At 40.3% G+C, this 18062-nt stretch overlaps 3 protein-coding genes across 13 annotated transcripts in view; 1 reads left to right on the forward strand and 2 right to left on the reverse strand.

The window, feature by feature from the left end:
• The window catches only part of LOC107223572 (ankyrin repeat and sterile alpha motif domain-containing protein 1B), an 88018-nt gene extending 85803 nt beyond the window's left edge, over positions 1-2215 (reverse strand). For all 8 annotated transcript variants that reach the window (XM_046743548.1, XM_046743545.1, XM_046743546.1 and 5 more), the window contains exon 1: positions 1953-2215. In XM_046743548.1, the coding sequence (XP_046599504.1) occupies positions 1953-2056 (104 nt within the window). In that variant the 5' untranslated portion in view covers positions 2057-2215. The remainder of the gene's footprint in view (positions 1-1952) is intronic.
• Positions 2216-2256: 41 nt separating this feature from the next.
• Positions 2257-8673, forward strand: LOC107223573 (transmembrane 7 superfamily member 3). Of its 2 annotated transcripts, XM_015663287.2 has the most exons (8): positions 2257-2488; positions 3563-3910; positions 4237-4505; positions 4692-4866; positions 5008-5175; positions 6500-6652; positions 7740-8000; positions 8115-8673. In XM_015663287.2, exons 1-8 carry the CDS (start codon positions 2386-2388, stop codon positions 8396-8398), a joined length of 1761 nt encoding a protein of 586 aa, XP_015518773.2. In that variant the 5' UTR covers positions 2257-2385; the 3' UTR covers positions 8399-8673. The 2 variants fall into 2 exon arrangements, with proteins under 2 accessions (XP_015518773.2, XP_046599505.1); XM_046743549.1 differs by lacking the exon at positions 3563-3910.
• A 1079-nt stretch (positions 8674-9752) lies between these two features.
• The window catches only part of LOC107223570 (paired box protein Pax-6), a 45740-nt gene continuing 37430 nt past the window's right edge, over positions 9753-18062 (reverse strand). For all 3 annotated transcript variants that reach the window (XM_046743551.1, XM_046743550.1, XM_046743552.1), the window contains one exon: positions 9753-13838. In XM_046743551.1, the coding sequence (XP_046599507.1) occupies positions 13750-13838 (89 nt within the window). In that variant the 3' untranslated portion in view covers positions 9753-13749. The remainder of the gene's footprint in view (positions 13839-18062) is intronic.

The raw sequence follows: 18062 nt of genomic DNA on the forward strand, positions 1-18062 counted from the left end.
GAATTATTCTCGCTCGCTTTACAACGTTGCGGTGCGTTGGTGGATTTCGAGTCATGTGTAAACATACCTAAGTATGTGCGTAAACGACATTGCCACACGCGTTGCATTTTTCTTTGATGATGTGTAGCGTGCGAGTCGCATTATTGTTATTATTATTATTATCATTATTATTACGATTAATAATTTTCTCGCTGCAGGTAAAAAGAATTTTATTATACTACGGACGTTAGCTACCGTTTGTCGGAACAATGGGTGTATACGAGAATGAAAGGAAATAATAAATAAAAAAAAAAAAATAAAACCGAGTTCCCGCAAAGCATTTTTAAGCTGTAGAACTCAATCAGGCCAGAGTGAAATTTTTAATTGCTTTGAGACTTGTTTGTCGTTTTTCATAAAAGTAAATTGAAACTGCACTTTTCGTTCGTATCAGAATATTGGTATGATTGTATAATGAGGGGTGGAGAAAATGCGAGGAAATTATTGATATGAAATGTTTATCAGTTGGGTGCACGGTAACTGAGCAATTGATATAAAAAAAAACTCAAAATTTTAAATAGTTAGTATCTCATTTAAACACTCACTTTCACAGATAAGAATCTATGTCTTCATTTCTATCTATCTTTATCCAGTAAAGAAAAGAAGAGAAGCGACTGCTAAAAATGAGCTAACGAACTGCTGGAATGAAACTCGTAGAACGAGAAATACCTTGTATGAAATAAAGAAAATGACATATTACAGCGACCAACCATCGTTTTAGAATCATAAAAACGTCGATGTAATTAAAGCTGTTGTTACGAGGCACTAAAAAGGTCTCGGAGACATTATCTGAGGTGAAATTAGGCACACGGTTATAAAAATAGACCCGGTTATCTCGCTCTACAAGAATAGATGCTGCATAGCAAGTTTGCACTGAAAACCGGCGGGGTTAGGCTGGATTATAATTCATAGCAAAAGACAACCAGTTTTTTAACACAATCAGCATCGCATCGTGTGTTCTTTACTTTGATAAAACAAAGCTTCCATCTCTTTCAAACCTGTAAGTCATAAGTTCAGGAAGTGTCCAAGCGACAGATAAACATGACTCACTTTAAACGCTCGGTGACACTCCACAGGGAATCCCTGATTGTAAGTGGAGCAATAGATTAAATCACGCGTCATGTGATCACGAGTGCTCTGGACTTGGAACTGCACACTAAAAAAAACTATATGAAAATATTCAATCATTAAAACAATAAGTTGAACCTGACGCTGCATTTCTTTGAATATTCCCAGTTCTCTAACAGGGAGGATACGGCATAGAAATTGTTTACGACCGAGGAATGTTGAATGCTAGGTAGGTAAATATTTAATTCTACCAGATAAGATACGAACGAAGAGAGTACAAAGTTATCACCAGACGAATGATGAACTGTATATGAGAGAAAAATTTAACTCGTAACATCGTAAATCAAGAACTTGTAGCCCCATCATCGATCGAAGCTGTAAAATGACTAGAATATAAAGTAGCACAGCGATAATCTGCTCAGTAAATTTTCCTAATTTCCAGTAACGACGGACAATAACTCCTAAATTTTCCAGAGTGACCCGAGACCCCAACGACGACCTGCGTACAGTAAAATTATTGCTGTCGAGCAGAACTTTTCGCAGAGATAAATTCCTCGCAAGTGATGCAATAGGTCATCAATTCGAATTCGGAATTAGGTTTTAAAAAAACGGGTATTTTCTCCAGCGGATCAGTGACAGAGAACGAACAAGTGGGCAGGGGATTCTGTCTGGCTGTAGAATGCGGGCAATTCGGGATGCCGAGGGGCTTGAAAATCAGGTAGAAGGGGGGCGAATATCGCAGAAAAATCTTAGTAAAAATGAATTAGCCAGAATCTCGAGTAGGCGCGGGATGCCGGGAAGAGAGCAGCGTTGACGGGTGTTAGGCGATAGGAGACTGAGACACCCACCTTGCTAGCGGACCACTCCTCTTTGCTCGCTGTCCCAATATCTTCTCGACGACGGTGACATTGCCTCCTCGAGCTGCTTCCAACAGCTCCTGGTCCTTGCCCATGGCCCATTTACACTGAATCACCCACTGTATACGCGCACTTGTGTATCGTTTATTCCGTTTTACTACGTTAACTCAAATTTCATTGATCCAACACCGCCATATTGGAACAGACTGCCGCCGGTGGCGCTCTCTTACGTCGCCGAGGCTAACTAAGGAAACATCTGACGTTCGCGTTTCGGGACGAAGTGACAGGTGACAGCTACGATTGCCGCACGCCTGCCCCTCTGACTTGTTTACGTTTCGTCAAAGCGAGCGCTCTCTCACGCTGCAAGGTCGTGCAATTATTCCCTACCTTTCGTCTCGAGGATTTTTACCGACTCTCGAAGGCGATGAGCCGCGGTTCTGCCGCCGCTCTCTTGCTCCTCTTCCTGATCGCGGCAACTTCGTCGGTCACGAGCAACAACGCCGACCCGAGCAGTGCCAAGCCGATCGGTAAGTAGATAACCTCCAATTTTAAATACGGGAGGACAAACACGACGTGCTGTTCGCTCAACGTGGACTAATGTTACTCAATCTCTGCTTTTTTTCTACGCTCCGCATCGCGCCTCGTCGTCGTGTCGTCTCTCTCTCAAACAGCTGTGAATCACGCTTCGCGGTATTCATTCGATTATTTAAGCCTGGCTGACGAAATAAGCGAGGCTTTAATGGCTTTCGGGAAACGATTCGAACGCTAGTTGTTCTTTTTTTCTTTTTTTTTATTAATTAATTTTACTCGTAGTCAAAACTCAGGGAAATTTTAACTCGAGTAGTCTTGACGTGACTTCAACGAGAATAATAATAATGCACTATACACGTTCTGTTTCGGAGATAATTTTATTTTTTTATACCTACCGACGCGAAAACAGTGTCTGAATAACGTGAATATATTGTTTCGATAATTTTCTAGTGGTCAAAAGATAAAAAAAAAAAAAAAAAAAAAAAAAAAACTGCGAACTGTAAACACATCCATGGAAAAGATAAAGAGTGAAAAATATATTTCGCGCTACTTTTAATTCGTCTCATTTATTTACTCCATGGATCTGTAACAGAATAAACACTACTGTGTAGGTATATCTTCAAAATTGCCACGTACAATTTTTCGAAAAAATATGTTTTTAATCATTTAATCTCTCTGTAACAGTTTTGTATTTGTTTCAATTTTTTTTTAATCCGAAAATAGCATACCGCAATTTTAGAAAATGTTCTGTAGGCTTATCCACACTTTCTTGAAAATTCAAATAAAGACAAAATTCACAGCTAAATAAATACAGTTCTGAAATTATAAGAAAAATATATTTGTCGACCATTTCTAAATAAAAACTACAGCCTGAGTATTGTCAATAAAATTATAGGTACACACAAAGAAAGTTTGACTGAAAAATATCGCAATAACAGTGACAAATCGATTTTTTCAAACTTGTTTAAAACTCCGCAATTGGTGTTCAGAAAAAGTTGCAACAGCCGTTCAATTGAGGTTTAGGAAAATTAAATGACCCATCTGACACGAGTATTGAACCAATTTTTCAGATACAAAAACGGTGACGATATCTTTGGAGAATTACGACAAATTTTACAAGAATGAACAGGCATTTACCGAGCTTATCATTCTCGCGGAAAAAACAGTCGTACAGACGATCGAAGTCGTTCAAATTCCAGACGTCGTATCGTTTTTAGTCGTTCAAATTCACACTTACCAGTACAATATCAGTTTGGCCTACGACAAAAATTTCTCACCGAGAAGATACACCTCTGGTACAAATCTCGGTCTTGTTATTGATCTAATTGGTGGTCAAAATACCGCCAGCACTTATGTCAAAAACGAGAACGTGGTGGATGTCGAAGCGATGGTAGCAGTGGTGGCTTATACTGATGCCGGTGAGTATGACACGGTCATATTTTATGGAATTGCGTAACGCGAAACGTTCGTTACTCCTTTTTCACACCGATTCGTTGATTCGTTTTTTTTTTTACTAAAGAAATAGAAATAAAAATTGTGTCAAAGACTAAGAAGACTCGAGGATGCGATCGTACAGAGTTCCCGAAAATATACTGCACTTGATTCAAAGACGCCAATTGTCTCCTTTTCTGTTAATTTTTATTTTTTATTGATATATGAAATAGTAATTAAAAAAGTCCCGATCCAGAACATTTATGCATCCTATTGTACAGATGTTTGGCAAATGAATATTTTTCCGATGCAGCGCCAGTGCCTGGAGGCTGCAATATGGAATTTGAAACGGAAATAGCGCCTTACCAAAAACTGACGATAAGCGAGTCGTCGGTAAAAGTGGCCATGCAGCAGGCCGCAAGCCCGAAATTCGAAGGGTTGCGGGTACCTTGCGAGAGAAACGGTGTGCTCCACGAAATGTACATGATGTTTTTACCGGAGCAAGATTTCAGCAGCGTTACATACTTCGACGCGGTCCGAGCTGTCTTGACCGTCGAGGGAATCAGAGAAAACGGCAGAAAGGTACGAAGTCGGAACGAATTGATCATACGGATCGGTGCCTCTTTTTATTACCGTATTATTACTTTTATTTTCTTACCCGCTGCGCGTCTGACACGCAGAGGAAAAACGATAAGGCGCTCTCTAGCTTCTCTCTAGAAGCCATCTCTTATTTTATTTACCCCCTACACCGCCACTCTCATATGCTAGATTCCGTCTTCTACGAGTGGGTCAAAAATGAGACGCACTTACAGTGCTTATCCAGGTACAGGGTCACTCTACGCGGCAATTGCCATTATCGACAACGACACTGCTGCTGCTTACGTACCGGCGTTCACGTACGCTTGTAGTCCCCTGTACTGGACAGACACGTGTCAAGTTTTAAGTACGTCAAACCGCTCTGCATGATATCATGAATACTTTCATCCAACAGAGACGCACGTGATAATTATTTATTATTTACTATTTTCCAACGCCGGTTTTAACACGAGTCGCAGCTAACGTCACTGTATTATTCGCATTGCAGCCTCGTCCTTTTCTAAGGTCCTATGCGCACTCACCCTATTTCTCGGATTCTTCGCCACCTTTTTCGGACACAAATGGTTCAAGACCGAAATGTTCTTGCTGGGATTTTTGTCGGGAGGAATCGTTAGCTATATAATCGTAGCCATTTTTGGAAACTACCGACTCGCAGGTAATTAATATACTATTGTAGAAATACTCTCGTGATATACGAAATTCATTCAAATTATTCAGACATGTCGAAGGACATTAGTTTATTAACCAAACTATTATCGTTGCTTTCGCATTATCCTCCCTTGATTTTTCTCTCTGAGTTTAATTATTTCGCAAACATTTGTACAAAAACAAGAAAATTTCAAACAGGACAAAGTCATTTCTTTTTAAATTAAAGTTCCTTTCGCTGAAATCCTACATAATAGCCACTCTGTCTAACACGAAAACTGATTGGAACATGAGGCTGAAATTAGTTAGAAAAATTCATTATTGCATAATTTCAGAACGACGTTCAAGGAATTAGCTTTGCAAATCATAAGTATATTTTATTTATCACGGTTTACTAAATTTCCGACATTCCTAACGGTGCGAAGTAACGATTTTTCCTGAACATGCACCCTTACCGTAACATTGCTAACTTCATCCTCATATTTAAACCCACAGATATCTCTACTCTCCGCTCGATTTTCCTCAGTATAATTCGATTAGCCAAATGCGGGCGTTAGTGCACATCAAGGTTGCCTGCCGTAAGGCTACGTAGAGTTTTTTTGAGGATTTTACCTTTAATTTAATTTTTTCAGCAGACAAAAATCGACACCTGACCGCGTGAAATAAAAGTTTTGAGAAGCCATTCGTTTTCATACTCGCGGTATAACGTAGCGTATACATAGCTTTATGTACGTGCTCGACAAAGTAGAAAATGATACCACTGTAGCTGTCGGCGTACAACGATCGGAGCCTGTAACAGGGGCTGTGAAGGGGTCGCACGACCCTCAGGACACTTCAGTGGACAATATTGCAATCTTGAAACTCTAGTGTATCGGCGAAGGCCGATGTAAAAGAAACGGAAAACCTCTTCACGAGCCCATGAATCGATTTCCGTAACACAGAAGTTTTTCCCTTAGCGACTTTTAATGTTGGCCATTCGTTTTTCTCTTTCATTCTTTTTCTCGCTTTACTCGTTACTTGTCCGCGTTACGGTGATTCGAAAGCAATTTTTTTTCTAAATTTTTGGTGATTTGAAACGACGGTGTAGATTTGAATGAGTGTTTTTTTCTTGTTTTGTATCCGATAGCTTCGTTCTCGTCACAAAAACTTCACGGCTAAAATTAATCTCGGTGGAACAAATAAATTCGTCGATTGATATTGACTAATTAATTTATCAACACGAAGTAAACTCGCGAAGTCAGATACTTGCCAAAACCCTTCAAAGTACTTACAGAGACTTAATTTTGTGTATTTTAAAAGTCTGAAATGAATAACAAATCAAACTAATGTTTCAGGGAATATTGGAATACCAGTATTCGTGGGATGCTTATTGGGATTCGCGTGGCTCGGAGTTTGGTGGCTCTACGCAATACCGATTTTACCAATCATGCTGGCCACCTTGACTCTGGGCTTCATCGTGGCGAGCATCGCATACTTCAGTTCACCAGGTGTGTACCAAATTACGTCATACGTTGAATTTGCGTGTACTATCATCTTTATAAATTTTTCTAGACGCATGAGCAAAATAACGAAAAAATCCACGGGTACAAGATAATAAAGTTTTCGCTAAAGTTGGTACACCGGGTTTATGCACGGAGAGGAAAACGCGTCCCCTTTTGCTCAACACCCGCAGGACTTCGACGCCACATTTACACACGCATGCATTATATACCTATAGGTACATGCGTGAGCAGAGAGCGAGAGAGCGCCTTCTCTATCAATGTTGTTCACTCATGCGGAAACCTCGCCTTCAATTCGCCCTCCGCCACCCCCCTTAAATAAAATCACCCTTCTCGGCTCGAGCCAAACCCTCTCCCGCAGGACGCAGGCCGCCTGGGGTCCCATGGAATATTGTAACCAGCTTGGGAGATTCACATTTACCTAATTGTGTCCCCGTGTTTATTTAGCGCTGAATCTATTTGGGCTACATGCCTTTATACACGTGTAATATGAACTGCCCCTGATTATTACGCCCTGCTGCAGAACCACCACGCGATTCCCACTCCTCTCTCACTTTTTCATTGCTAAAATCAACAGCATAATTTCAACGATCATTCGGTGGATCTACCGCTTCGCTTTTACCTGGTAAAACACTTTCGCGATCCTTTTTGACATTCTCTTCGCTGCAGAACCCTGCATATGTTTTTTAAGTCCAACTTGTGACATCGAGATATTCTATACCTGCCGCCAGCAGCATTACGGATAAACCGAGATCTGATCTCTGATCTAGATCTTGAATGGCTGTGTCCTGGTACCCTGGTATCGCTTTTTCTCCCAGCACTTTGATCCGTTCCGAAATCTTCACGATATACAGCGATTCGAAAATTCTCGGTTGCAACTCTTCCGATAGTTTTTTTTTTTTTTTTCTACCGCGACTCCAGGGCGGTGCAAATTACAATCGAGTAAAAATTTGAAGTACATATCACAAGCGCAGAGTGATTTAGTTGCACCTTATTCAAAGAGACAAGATGACCAGTTTTTTTTTTTTTTTTTTGAAAATGTATCGAAATGCTTGACAGTTTACTGAACTTTTAGCCGGAGATCCTTACCTGGAAAATGAGACGAGCTTCTGGCTGATCTTCACCCTGATAGTCCTGTGCGTGCCGTTGATACTGAGCACGGTGATGAAGAGCGCAACCATCGTCTCCTGTGTGATCCTTGGATCGTACGCGGTGGTTATTTCGATCGATCACTACGCGGGTTCGAACCTCAAATACATCGTCATCAACGTCATAAGACGGGCCACTTCGCCCGGCTTCAATCTCGCCGTCGTTCATCCACCTTATCAATTCAAAGGTAAAAAATAATATAGACACCGTTCTATCTTCCGTCGTCAAGTTTCGACTGTGTAAAAAATAATCACTCAACGATATTCAAATGTTATTGCCGTTTTTCATTTACCGTTTCCAGACATATGCCTGACGCTTTTCTGGGCAACATTAGCGATAGCTGGTTTTTGCGTTCAGCTCTATCAAAATCGCGGAAAGCCACCGTTTCCCCCGGGGATGTCCAGCTTGCAGGGAAGCCGGATTCTAGTCACGGAAAGAACGCCGTTGCTAGTTGAATCCAGGATCCCCGTAGTGACGCTGCGGGACGACGACGACGACGACGTCTTCTATTCGCCGGACAGAAAGTGGTACAGCGGTATTCTAAAAGCAGTCAGAGGGCGCAAAGAGTCTCCCAGACATACTTGACATGACCTGACTTGATATATCTTACCCCGATCGTCCAGAGTTACTTTTTTGCTAAACAGATTATGCTCGAAACATCAGTAACTCCACGAGTTACCGAAAGGCGATAATTATTATATAAGTATCAAGTAAGCGCACACATTCGCGTATATATATATATATATATACCTAACTATGTCAGTTAATACAACAAATCGAGACACTTTCTATCGAAAGAGCCGAAAAGAAACTTGTGTTATATTATATTTTATACAATATACACACGTTAAATTACTCGATAATCAGTTTTCTCATTAAATCGTTAAACGCGGCTCATCCTTCTCCCCGATCCAACCAAATCCTGCATCCCGACTCCTCGCCAAAACTCTTCAACATTGCACCGAAGCACCTATACCATAAATAATACTCGTTGATCCCATAGAGGTACGCAGAGGGCTGTACGAGATGTTATCTCAAAAGTGCTTTCATTGTGGCTAAAGTGTTTGCGTTTAGCCTATTTCTCGCCCCCTGCCCCCGGGCGTATTTCCCCCTCTCTCCATCTCTCTCTCTCTCTTCTCTAGTTTCTTTTTACCTTTTAAATTCCGTTTTCGAGCACGTATATAACTCGGCCGTGTGAGTGAATCGCGCACCCTTTTTTCCTACGCCTATACATATACATACACAGAGTGCAGGCGAGTTGTTTCGTGCGGTATGATCCCACCGCCGCCGTTAACACGTCTTGTATTGTGCCGACTATAACAATGACTTGGATGGTTCCCCCGGGGGTGAAAAGAGGGAAGCCCCCTCATCTCCTCGTGCGAGTCGTCGGGAGCCGGCGAACCCCGTTTTAGTAAAACGTTTCGCCTCGTGGAAAAGAGGATGCCACCGCGGCGAGTGATTATCCTCGAAAAGATCCTTGGGGGCTCACGCCGGCATGAAACGGGATTAGAAAAGACCTTTTCATAAGTGCACACGGGCCTTTATACTCTTCGGTGTACGCCTTCTCGAGTTGGTGCCCTGCGCACAGGATTTTCAAACATTTCTCATAGGCGTTTATTTACGCTGCAGGCCGAAAACCAATGTCTATGATTTTTGTAAATTTGCGAAAAATCAGCAGCCGTATCTATTCGGACATCAATCCTGTATTGACCCTGTAAATAATGAGATATTAAATTCACATCGGAATCCTGATGTTTCTTATTTCATTTGAATGAGAAAAAATTTCAACTCTCAATTGATATGAGTTTCAAAAGCTTCAAGGTTTTATATTTTTAAAACCTATAAAGTTGGATCGTAGAGTTTGGAACGTGGAAAGGTCTGTGTGGATAGCCTGCATCTTTTCGCGTCAACGATTACAGACTATATCATCACAACGGTGTTAAAATGAATTAATAACATTTATTGAATCGAGACAGTGACACCTAACAATGGTTTCTATTCGCTACTAATTACAATTCTCTTATGGGTAATCACAGCAACAATATTATCTCAATATTCACAACACTTACATAGATTACTGCCGCAATAATAATATATATATATAATATGTATATTTATATATATTATCCATTCTCGTTTAATAAATTTATTTATTAATCGTATGTTTTTGCTTTTTTTTTTTTGTTTTTTTGTCACTTTGCTTTTTATCAATTTATTTATTACACTTTATTTATAGTTCGTAAGTGAATTTTTGCATATCACTTCCATGTTATACATTGAACATTATCATACGCAAAACGTCCCAGTCAATCTTCTCCTTAAAAACGATGATAATACTCTTCAAATTACGCACTCTTGATTTGATTCAAGTATTAATAAAAAAATTTCATATTCATTGCGTCAATATTTCTCACTAATACGTTCATGAATCGTAAATGAAATAAATATTGAAGTTATTGTTGACACAGCCAAGAATTTTCACAGAATCACTGTAAACTACTGCGACATTTGATAAATCTGCGAGCCCGTAATTGAAGAATATAGTCGAGGCATATGAATCTGTCAATTGGAAATCCTCCATATGAAGAAAAGTTTTCGGGATAAAAGAGAAGGAAAAATATTGGCGCGCATTTTACACAGTAACAATTTATCAGTTTCATTCGAATTTTACTCTCGATAATTACTCGCGTCAGTGTTTGTTTTAATCTAAGGCTGAATGAGCACAATTTAGAGGACAATTAGGCATCGTTATCACAAGCGTATGTACGTAGGTTGCACTGCATGCTTACCATTTCGCTCGTACATCGAGTAATTAGCAACAGGTTAAAGTGGTTTCATGTGTCTGACACGTGTCACGCATTAAGTTAGTTCAGGACGGCTATGCGTCAAGATTGTCGAAGGGATCCCTGTTTAACACGGAAGTATTATGCAAGATGTGTGTGTGTGTGTTTGTGTGTGTTACAATTTGACATAATCGACTGGAATGATCGAAGTATCAGAATGCCGAACCGAAAGCGACGCTGCATATAGAATTATCTGTTTCTTTTTTTATTATATACGAATATGCAGCCAAAGTCTGTTTCCAATTAGAACTTTAACTTTGTTATTCGTTAATTATTACGTTTTCTTTTCTCCAAAAATATAAATTTAAGACTAATGTACATTATTTTACTTTACTTTTATTTTATTATTTTTCATCGTCTTTGTTTTTCTTCTTGTTCCTCTTCTTCGTTCATCTACTGTACGTATAGTATAATAATAATGCGAAAATTGTGTTTTCAAAGAAATTGCATCGGTTAATTGACTGACCGTAAATAATGTCAATGTAAGTAGCTCCTGTGGGTATTATAATAATCATCAATTGCTTCGCTGTACTGTCACGTGTTTTATGCACGGATGATTTTGACACACTCTATGATATTTCGATAATTATAATTATAATAAAACACAACGATTTACTGTTTCTGCTTTCCTGATTATCTATTGATTGGTAGTAGTTACGGGTAAGGTAAGGTAGTTAGGTAGACAGGTAAGTAACGTCACCTAAATTCACACAGAGCTGATCGTCCCTACACGAATTAATCACACGACTCTCTCTCAGCTAACAGAAATTGAGGGGTAATAAAACTCACAATCAGATACCCAGGGAATTGCAATCCACGAGGCGTTAACACCGGCGAAATTCATTTCAAGAATGAGAAAATAAAAAAAAATTCAGTCGAATATCGCTACCGGAAAATCAATCGCGAAAGTATAACTGATACGAAGCGATGCTAAAAATTAATAAAACGAAAAACGACATTTGTACTAATAGATTCAGACTCGGACCGTTCGAACTTATGCATATTTAGGTAGACGTTGCAGAGGTATAGGTAAAAACGTACGTTATATATAATGGTGAATCGAATTTTATCGAATCGAGCCACGCGTTAGATTATCACAACGAAGAAAAAATAATAATATTGTCAAGTCCAAGAAATCATACGTTTCAACATTCCTTGAAAGATTATATGTATATTTCATAAGATGAAAAAATCGATTTGACTCGGGTTTGTTTTTATTGCAACAAAGAACTGTTTTCGTGTAAGATCTATCGAAATTATTATTTCCTTGGATTCGTTATCAAATTTTCTTCGATTGCATCATGGGAAAGAAAATACACTGAATATTACCTAGATTATAGACTACAAGTTTACTGTAGGTGAAATTATTCTTTCCCCCTAAGTATTTGTCTTTTCTTCGTGTGAAGACGACCTTCGATTCAGCCGAAGAGGTTGTAAATCTTGGGAACTGTATATTATATGTAATAACTGGCATTCGGTATATAAGGTACTATTATTTAAATATATATATACAATGGCAATGTTAACTATATAATTATAATCATATACACTATAATATATCGACTAAACCAAAGGTAACAAATGCTATGTCATATTATTATTATACAATTTGTAACTGAAGACAAACGGTTTTTTTTGCTGTTCTCGTTTCCCTTTACTTGTCAATTTTTTTTTTCAATTTTTCTTTTTTTCCTCTGATATTATTTCTCTTTGTCTCATTTAAAAAAAAAATCAACATGAACTAAAAGAAATTTTTTTTTAAATTGACAACCAACGATCGACGGCTAAAAAAATAATTTACCGGCAAGAATGGTACGTCAAAAATTGCTTTGGGATCCAAAGCAATAACCATAAACCATCGTTCTGAGATCATTGAAGATTTATCGAAGTATCCTGCAGCAAAAATTATCTGTTCGAGCCTGTTTGTTGCAAAAAAAGAAAAAAATATGTCGTTGTATATAACTGACTGTAAATAGCGTAGCAAAATCGATTCTGCATCGTGATTTTTGTGCGATTATTAAATAAAAATGCTTGCCGATTGTGTCCGGCGAAAAACAAGCCGGAGAAACAATTTTTTTGCGATACTTTCTATCGGCATGGAAGGGGAAGAATTCGTCGATGTGTTCGACAAACTTCCGCGATGACTTCGAAAACGGACGATCAAAAAATGCAAAACTGATAGAACGCGGCAGCCGACTGAAAAAGTTTTTAAAAAAAATTCCTAACTGAAGAAAAATTTATAAATCTTGTTTTAAATAAATACGTAAACTGGGAAAAACATACTCGTTTATTTGGGAAAATTAATAAGAAGGATAAAGTATACGTTTGTCGGTAAAGCATTGAAAATAGATTTATTTCCGGTAGAACCGGAAGTTCAAATTAAACGAGGTATGGCAATTTTTCATGCCCATCGTTTCGTTGTAAAATTCCGTAAATTTCGGATGTTTTCATTCAGCCGCTTCCGAGATTATCGCGAGAATTTGTCGGGACAACCGACAGACGGACTTTTTTCTAAAAGTCTTGTTTTTCGGATTCCAGAAGTTCGAAAAAGTGATTTCCGACCGAAACCAATTCTAGCTTTCCTTACATTGCCAATGGCGATGAGAACTAAAATACTCACACACACACACACACACATATATATATATATATATATATATATATATATATATATATATATATTTGTAAAAAAAACTTGCCGATTTCACCGCGCACGTCGATCGCTGGAAGTAAAACGTAACGTATACGAGTCGTTAAAAAAAACGTCGAGTATAGGTGTAGGTATTTAAAATATTATTTGGTTTACCCTGCAGGTTGACCCGGGCCTCTCGCGAATGTCGGAGGTCCTAGTCGCGGCTCCGTTTCTCACTCGCTACCGTCTGACGTGTGCGTCGAGGTAGTCGCCGGCGGACTTGGCTGATGCTGAGGGTGCTGGGAGTGCTGAGGGTGGTGCTGAGGATGGTGCTGGGGGTGCTGCCCGGCGAGGCCAAGGGTTGCGAGCAGCGGTCGTGGGACTGGGGCAGCTGGAGGATGTGGCGGCGGGCTCTCCTGGCCGACGAGGAGACTCGTCGCCGGGAACCCGAAGAGCTGTGATCACTGGAGCCGTGGCCAGTAGTTGCCGGCGAGGTCCGGAGTCTGCGAGGGTATCTGAACCGGTACCGAGACTCCCGCCGATATCACGCCTGGAATTAGACAATTGCGAAGCCAAGGTACAACGATATCCAGAGTTGGCGGTATTACAGCAACGACGATGACAAAAACAACAACAATATCGAGTTTTTATACACCGGAATTATATTTGGCGTATCGATCAAGCTGGATCGAAGTCGTGGAATTAACGAATCCTGTTAAAGTTAGGCACAATTGATAGTTTGTGTAACGAAATATTCGTGCTACATCGTTAAAAACATTTTGCGATCATACTTGTGTTAATCAAACGAAACTTCAAACTATAGACACATCATTTTGTATACAACGTTGGCAATGCAGGGTTTCGACGATATTCAATTGTACAATCTTCATTTCTGTCACACTTCAAATTTCATTCTCTCATACTCTGGAACGAACTGCAAAATATCTCCGAGTTTCGACTCTTCCTCGTTTCCATCAGTTTGCGAAAATTTCGCATACCTATATAATGTATAGACAAGCGATCCATCCACGGATTTCTTGTTTTTTTATATTCCGTGAACATTCATCGGCATACACAGATACCGCTGCGCGTACAAGTGCGGCAGTTTATCACACGTGGGCGACGTGGAATTTTCTTTTTTCCTTTTTTTTTCCCCTTTTTGAGTCGCACCCTTCGCATGGCTAATATGCTGCGTGTACAAAGTGTAGAATGAGGGTGTGGGCTGGGTGACACTCCGTGACTGTATAACTCTCTCTTTCTCTCTCTCATTTGGCGGAGACGATACAAGGGTTGAAAAATGATTGATCACTGCCGGCACGTAGCGTTACGTAAAGGCGTAACTAAGAACACATGAGAGTAGGACACGTCGTATATGTATACCCCTACTGTGTCATTGTTGCGAGGCAATGGTCCAGCTCGACAAGTATTTGCGACTTCATATTATATAATGTATTAGTGTGTACGAATGGGGATGTTATTACGAGGGGATGTTGTCACCGTAATATAAGTAATAACCGTTGATACTCGAACGACCGAAACTACGCGAAGGGTTGCACTTACCACAGATCTCTCTATACGTATACATTTAATACTCGTAGCTTACCGTATAAATATCTATTCAATCCATTAATTCTTCTGTTTCCTCTGCATTTATACGTAACATTTGCCGTGTTATGTGTATAGAACAATTGCTTCGGTAATAACCTGTAGAATACAGTAATCGAATACTTACGTTCCGTACGTGTTACATAGGCTGGTTTTCTCACAACTTTGCGGGTTTTGGTTTCAATCGCCGATTGAAGGTAAGGGGGGGGGGGGGGGAGTAACGAGATTAACAAATTGCTTTCGATTCGATTCTTACGGTGGAAAAACGTTGATTTCCAACACTATGCGCGTTAGGGTGTGACAAAAAAAAAAAATTCAAACGTGGATAAAAATTTCGGTAGAGCATCTTAAATGTAATATCTCGGCCAAATATGAGCTCTTTATACTGATATTTAGAGTTCGGAAATCGATTAGAGTTAGAAAAATTCTATCTCAGTATTTCTTTATAGAGCGTGGTATTTCCTAGAAGAATCTGTATTCGGATAGTTTATAAGCCAAGCCGTTTACGAGAAAGACAATGGCAAATTTTTCGATTTTTGCGTGTTATTTAAGTGGAAAATGGATAGCGTAAAATATAGGCATCTCTAAATATCAATATTAAGAGCTCATGTTTGGCTGAAATATTCTGTTTGAAATGCTCTACCGAAATTTTGATCAACGTTTAATTCGCCGTAAGAATTGGATCGAAAGCAATTCGTTAATCTCGTTACTTTTCCCCCGTTTCAACTGGCGTTTGAAAGTAAAAGTTGCCAAGTTTCACAAAACGAATTTACAAAATTTATTGTAAATTTTCTTACGAAATCGCATCGGTAGATTCCCTCTCCCGGGTGTCATACATCGATCGCAAATATCACCAACTCTATTTCAATGGTGAAAACGTACCTTAAGAGTTATACCGTAAACAAAAAGATTACACGTGCAATGGGAACCTGTCGATGAAGAAAAAAGCTTGGTGGAACGTTTGCGCGAGGAGAAATCCTCGAAAACGAATGTGTTCGTTAAAACAAACCTATTAAATAATGCAAGATAAATTTGAACGAAATAAAAACTTCCGCAACAACGGCGTAAAGTGTGTCCAATGAAAACAAGCAGTGTTTTATTAACGCCGGTATAAAACGAAAATATTATCAGGTACCGAGGTAGGTACACGTAACAAGTAAACCGGATAATTACCTCGAGCGTAACCGAATCGTAATCAAAGTCGAGGACTGTGTTCATTCCAACGTAAGCGAACCGGAGTTGAAATAACAAAACCCTTTACACATTCGGTTTCGTGGAATTCGCCTGACCCGAATAAAAAAAAAAGACAGAACTTAATAAGTGTACATAACATAGGTATACCCGATACGTATAAAAAGGTACGCGCATCCTCGAGATGAAAAAGTGGCGATATATTTTTTCGCAAAATTGGCGTCTCTTTTACCATCCCGGATCGCAATCACGCTTGTACTTTCCAGAGAACGTATACGTATACAACGCAGATATTGCCTATCCCTATACACATGTACAGATATAAGTGAACAAATGCCAAGAAAGGACGACCAAGCCAAGTGGAGGAACGGTCCCGGACGGGAAGTCGAACCCCTGAAATAAGTAACTACCCTGCGTAGGTACGTACATACGTATATCAACGTTGAAAAAAAGGGGAATGTAAAAAGAAGAAGAAGAAGACACGGATGGCTCTAACAAACGTCGAACAGACGACCAGAGACTTTGTATCGGCCGTCGCTCTCCGTCTGCAGAGCCGAGCTAGGGAATATCTGTTCGATGGGGGTGGTTGGATATTTGGTAGATGGTTATGTATTACATACGCGTGTTCGCCTTACATAGGTATAGGTGGGAACCAGCGCGTACATAACGATGGTTGTACATATGTACGAGAGTAGAGGGAGGGTGTGCAGGGTGCATGTACAGCGTGTGCCCTCTTCCTCCCGCCCCCTCCTTTGGCTTCGCACGTTATTGAGCGCTCGCCCAGGCGAGAGGCCGAGACCCAACCCAACTCCAACCCAACTCCAACCCAACCCGAGGTTCCACCGGAGGACGGAGCCTAGGGTTCCTCTCCTCTTCGCCAGTGCGCGGCTTTCGCTAAACGGAGCTGGCGGCGTGCGGAGGCCGCGAGAGGGTGCGAGAACGCCGGGGAGGCGGGGAGGAGGAATAAGGGAGGGCAGGGGACGATATTGCGGATAGGGGGAGTGACACACAAAGAGTGAAAATAGAAAATGGAAAACTCCCGCCCCGCGCGAAGCTTCACCGTTGGGGGGAGAAAACCAGCGAACATCCCATTCTGCGATTCAGCCTGCGGCGGCAACCCCTCTTCCCTCCCCCGCCCCCCCCCTCTCCCCCCTCTCCTTCCCCCCATCTGCCTCTCCGCCCCACCGGCTCCGCGAGATTTGTTTTAAAATCCTTTTATACAATTCGCGTCCTTATATACGCCGCCGCGATTCTCTCTGTACACATACACGTGTCTGTGCGCGGGTGTGTTTAAAAAAAAAAAAAAGAAAGTTATATGATATAATTTCTTTGCACGCGGTTGTGTAATGCCTGGATGTATTAACATATATTGTATTATGTGTATATTATACCCCGCAAGTACGCGGCATGTCTGTAACTACGTAGGTACCATCGCATTTTTAGTCTTAGCCAGGCCGCGTTTCTCCCACAGTTATTATACACTTTTGCTTTTATAATGTCCCCCCTCTATGTGTATAATATGTACGTGCCCTATGTACAGATTGGGCGAAACATATAACTTGACTACTAACGCGGCTAGACGCGCTATAATCCCTTCATCCGTGAAGCTGCTTGTTTTTTTTGTTCATCTTTTTACGTTTGTAAGATACAATCGTCTAAAAAACTTGACGCTACGCGTAGGTTTAGTAGGTACTCGAGTACTTCGATGGAAAATTATAACGTTGCGTCGTTATAAAATTCTTACTCTTGATACCTCGTTATAGCTATTCCGTGATGAAAAAAACTACAAGCAATAATCGGAAACACTTCGAGGTTTGAGCTAAGATTGAAAACGAAATATAAAATCAATTCCGCGTTTAGATTGTTTTTTACTTTATACATTTGCGGTATACCCTCCCCCACATCCGGAGGTAAATTTCGAGAGAGCGATTTTCTACTTTCTTCAATTTCGTTTCCTCGTGTTTCACTAGAAACCGTA

The sequence above is a fragment of the Neodiprion lecontei genome, chromosome 6, assembly GCF_021901455.1.
Source record: "Neodiprion lecontei isolate iyNeoLeco1 chromosome 6, iyNeoLeco1.1, whole genome shotgun sequence".
In the NCBI taxonomy this organism is placed as follows: domain Eukaryota; kingdom Metazoa; phylum Arthropoda; class Insecta; order Hymenoptera; family Diprionidae; genus Neodiprion; species Neodiprion lecontei.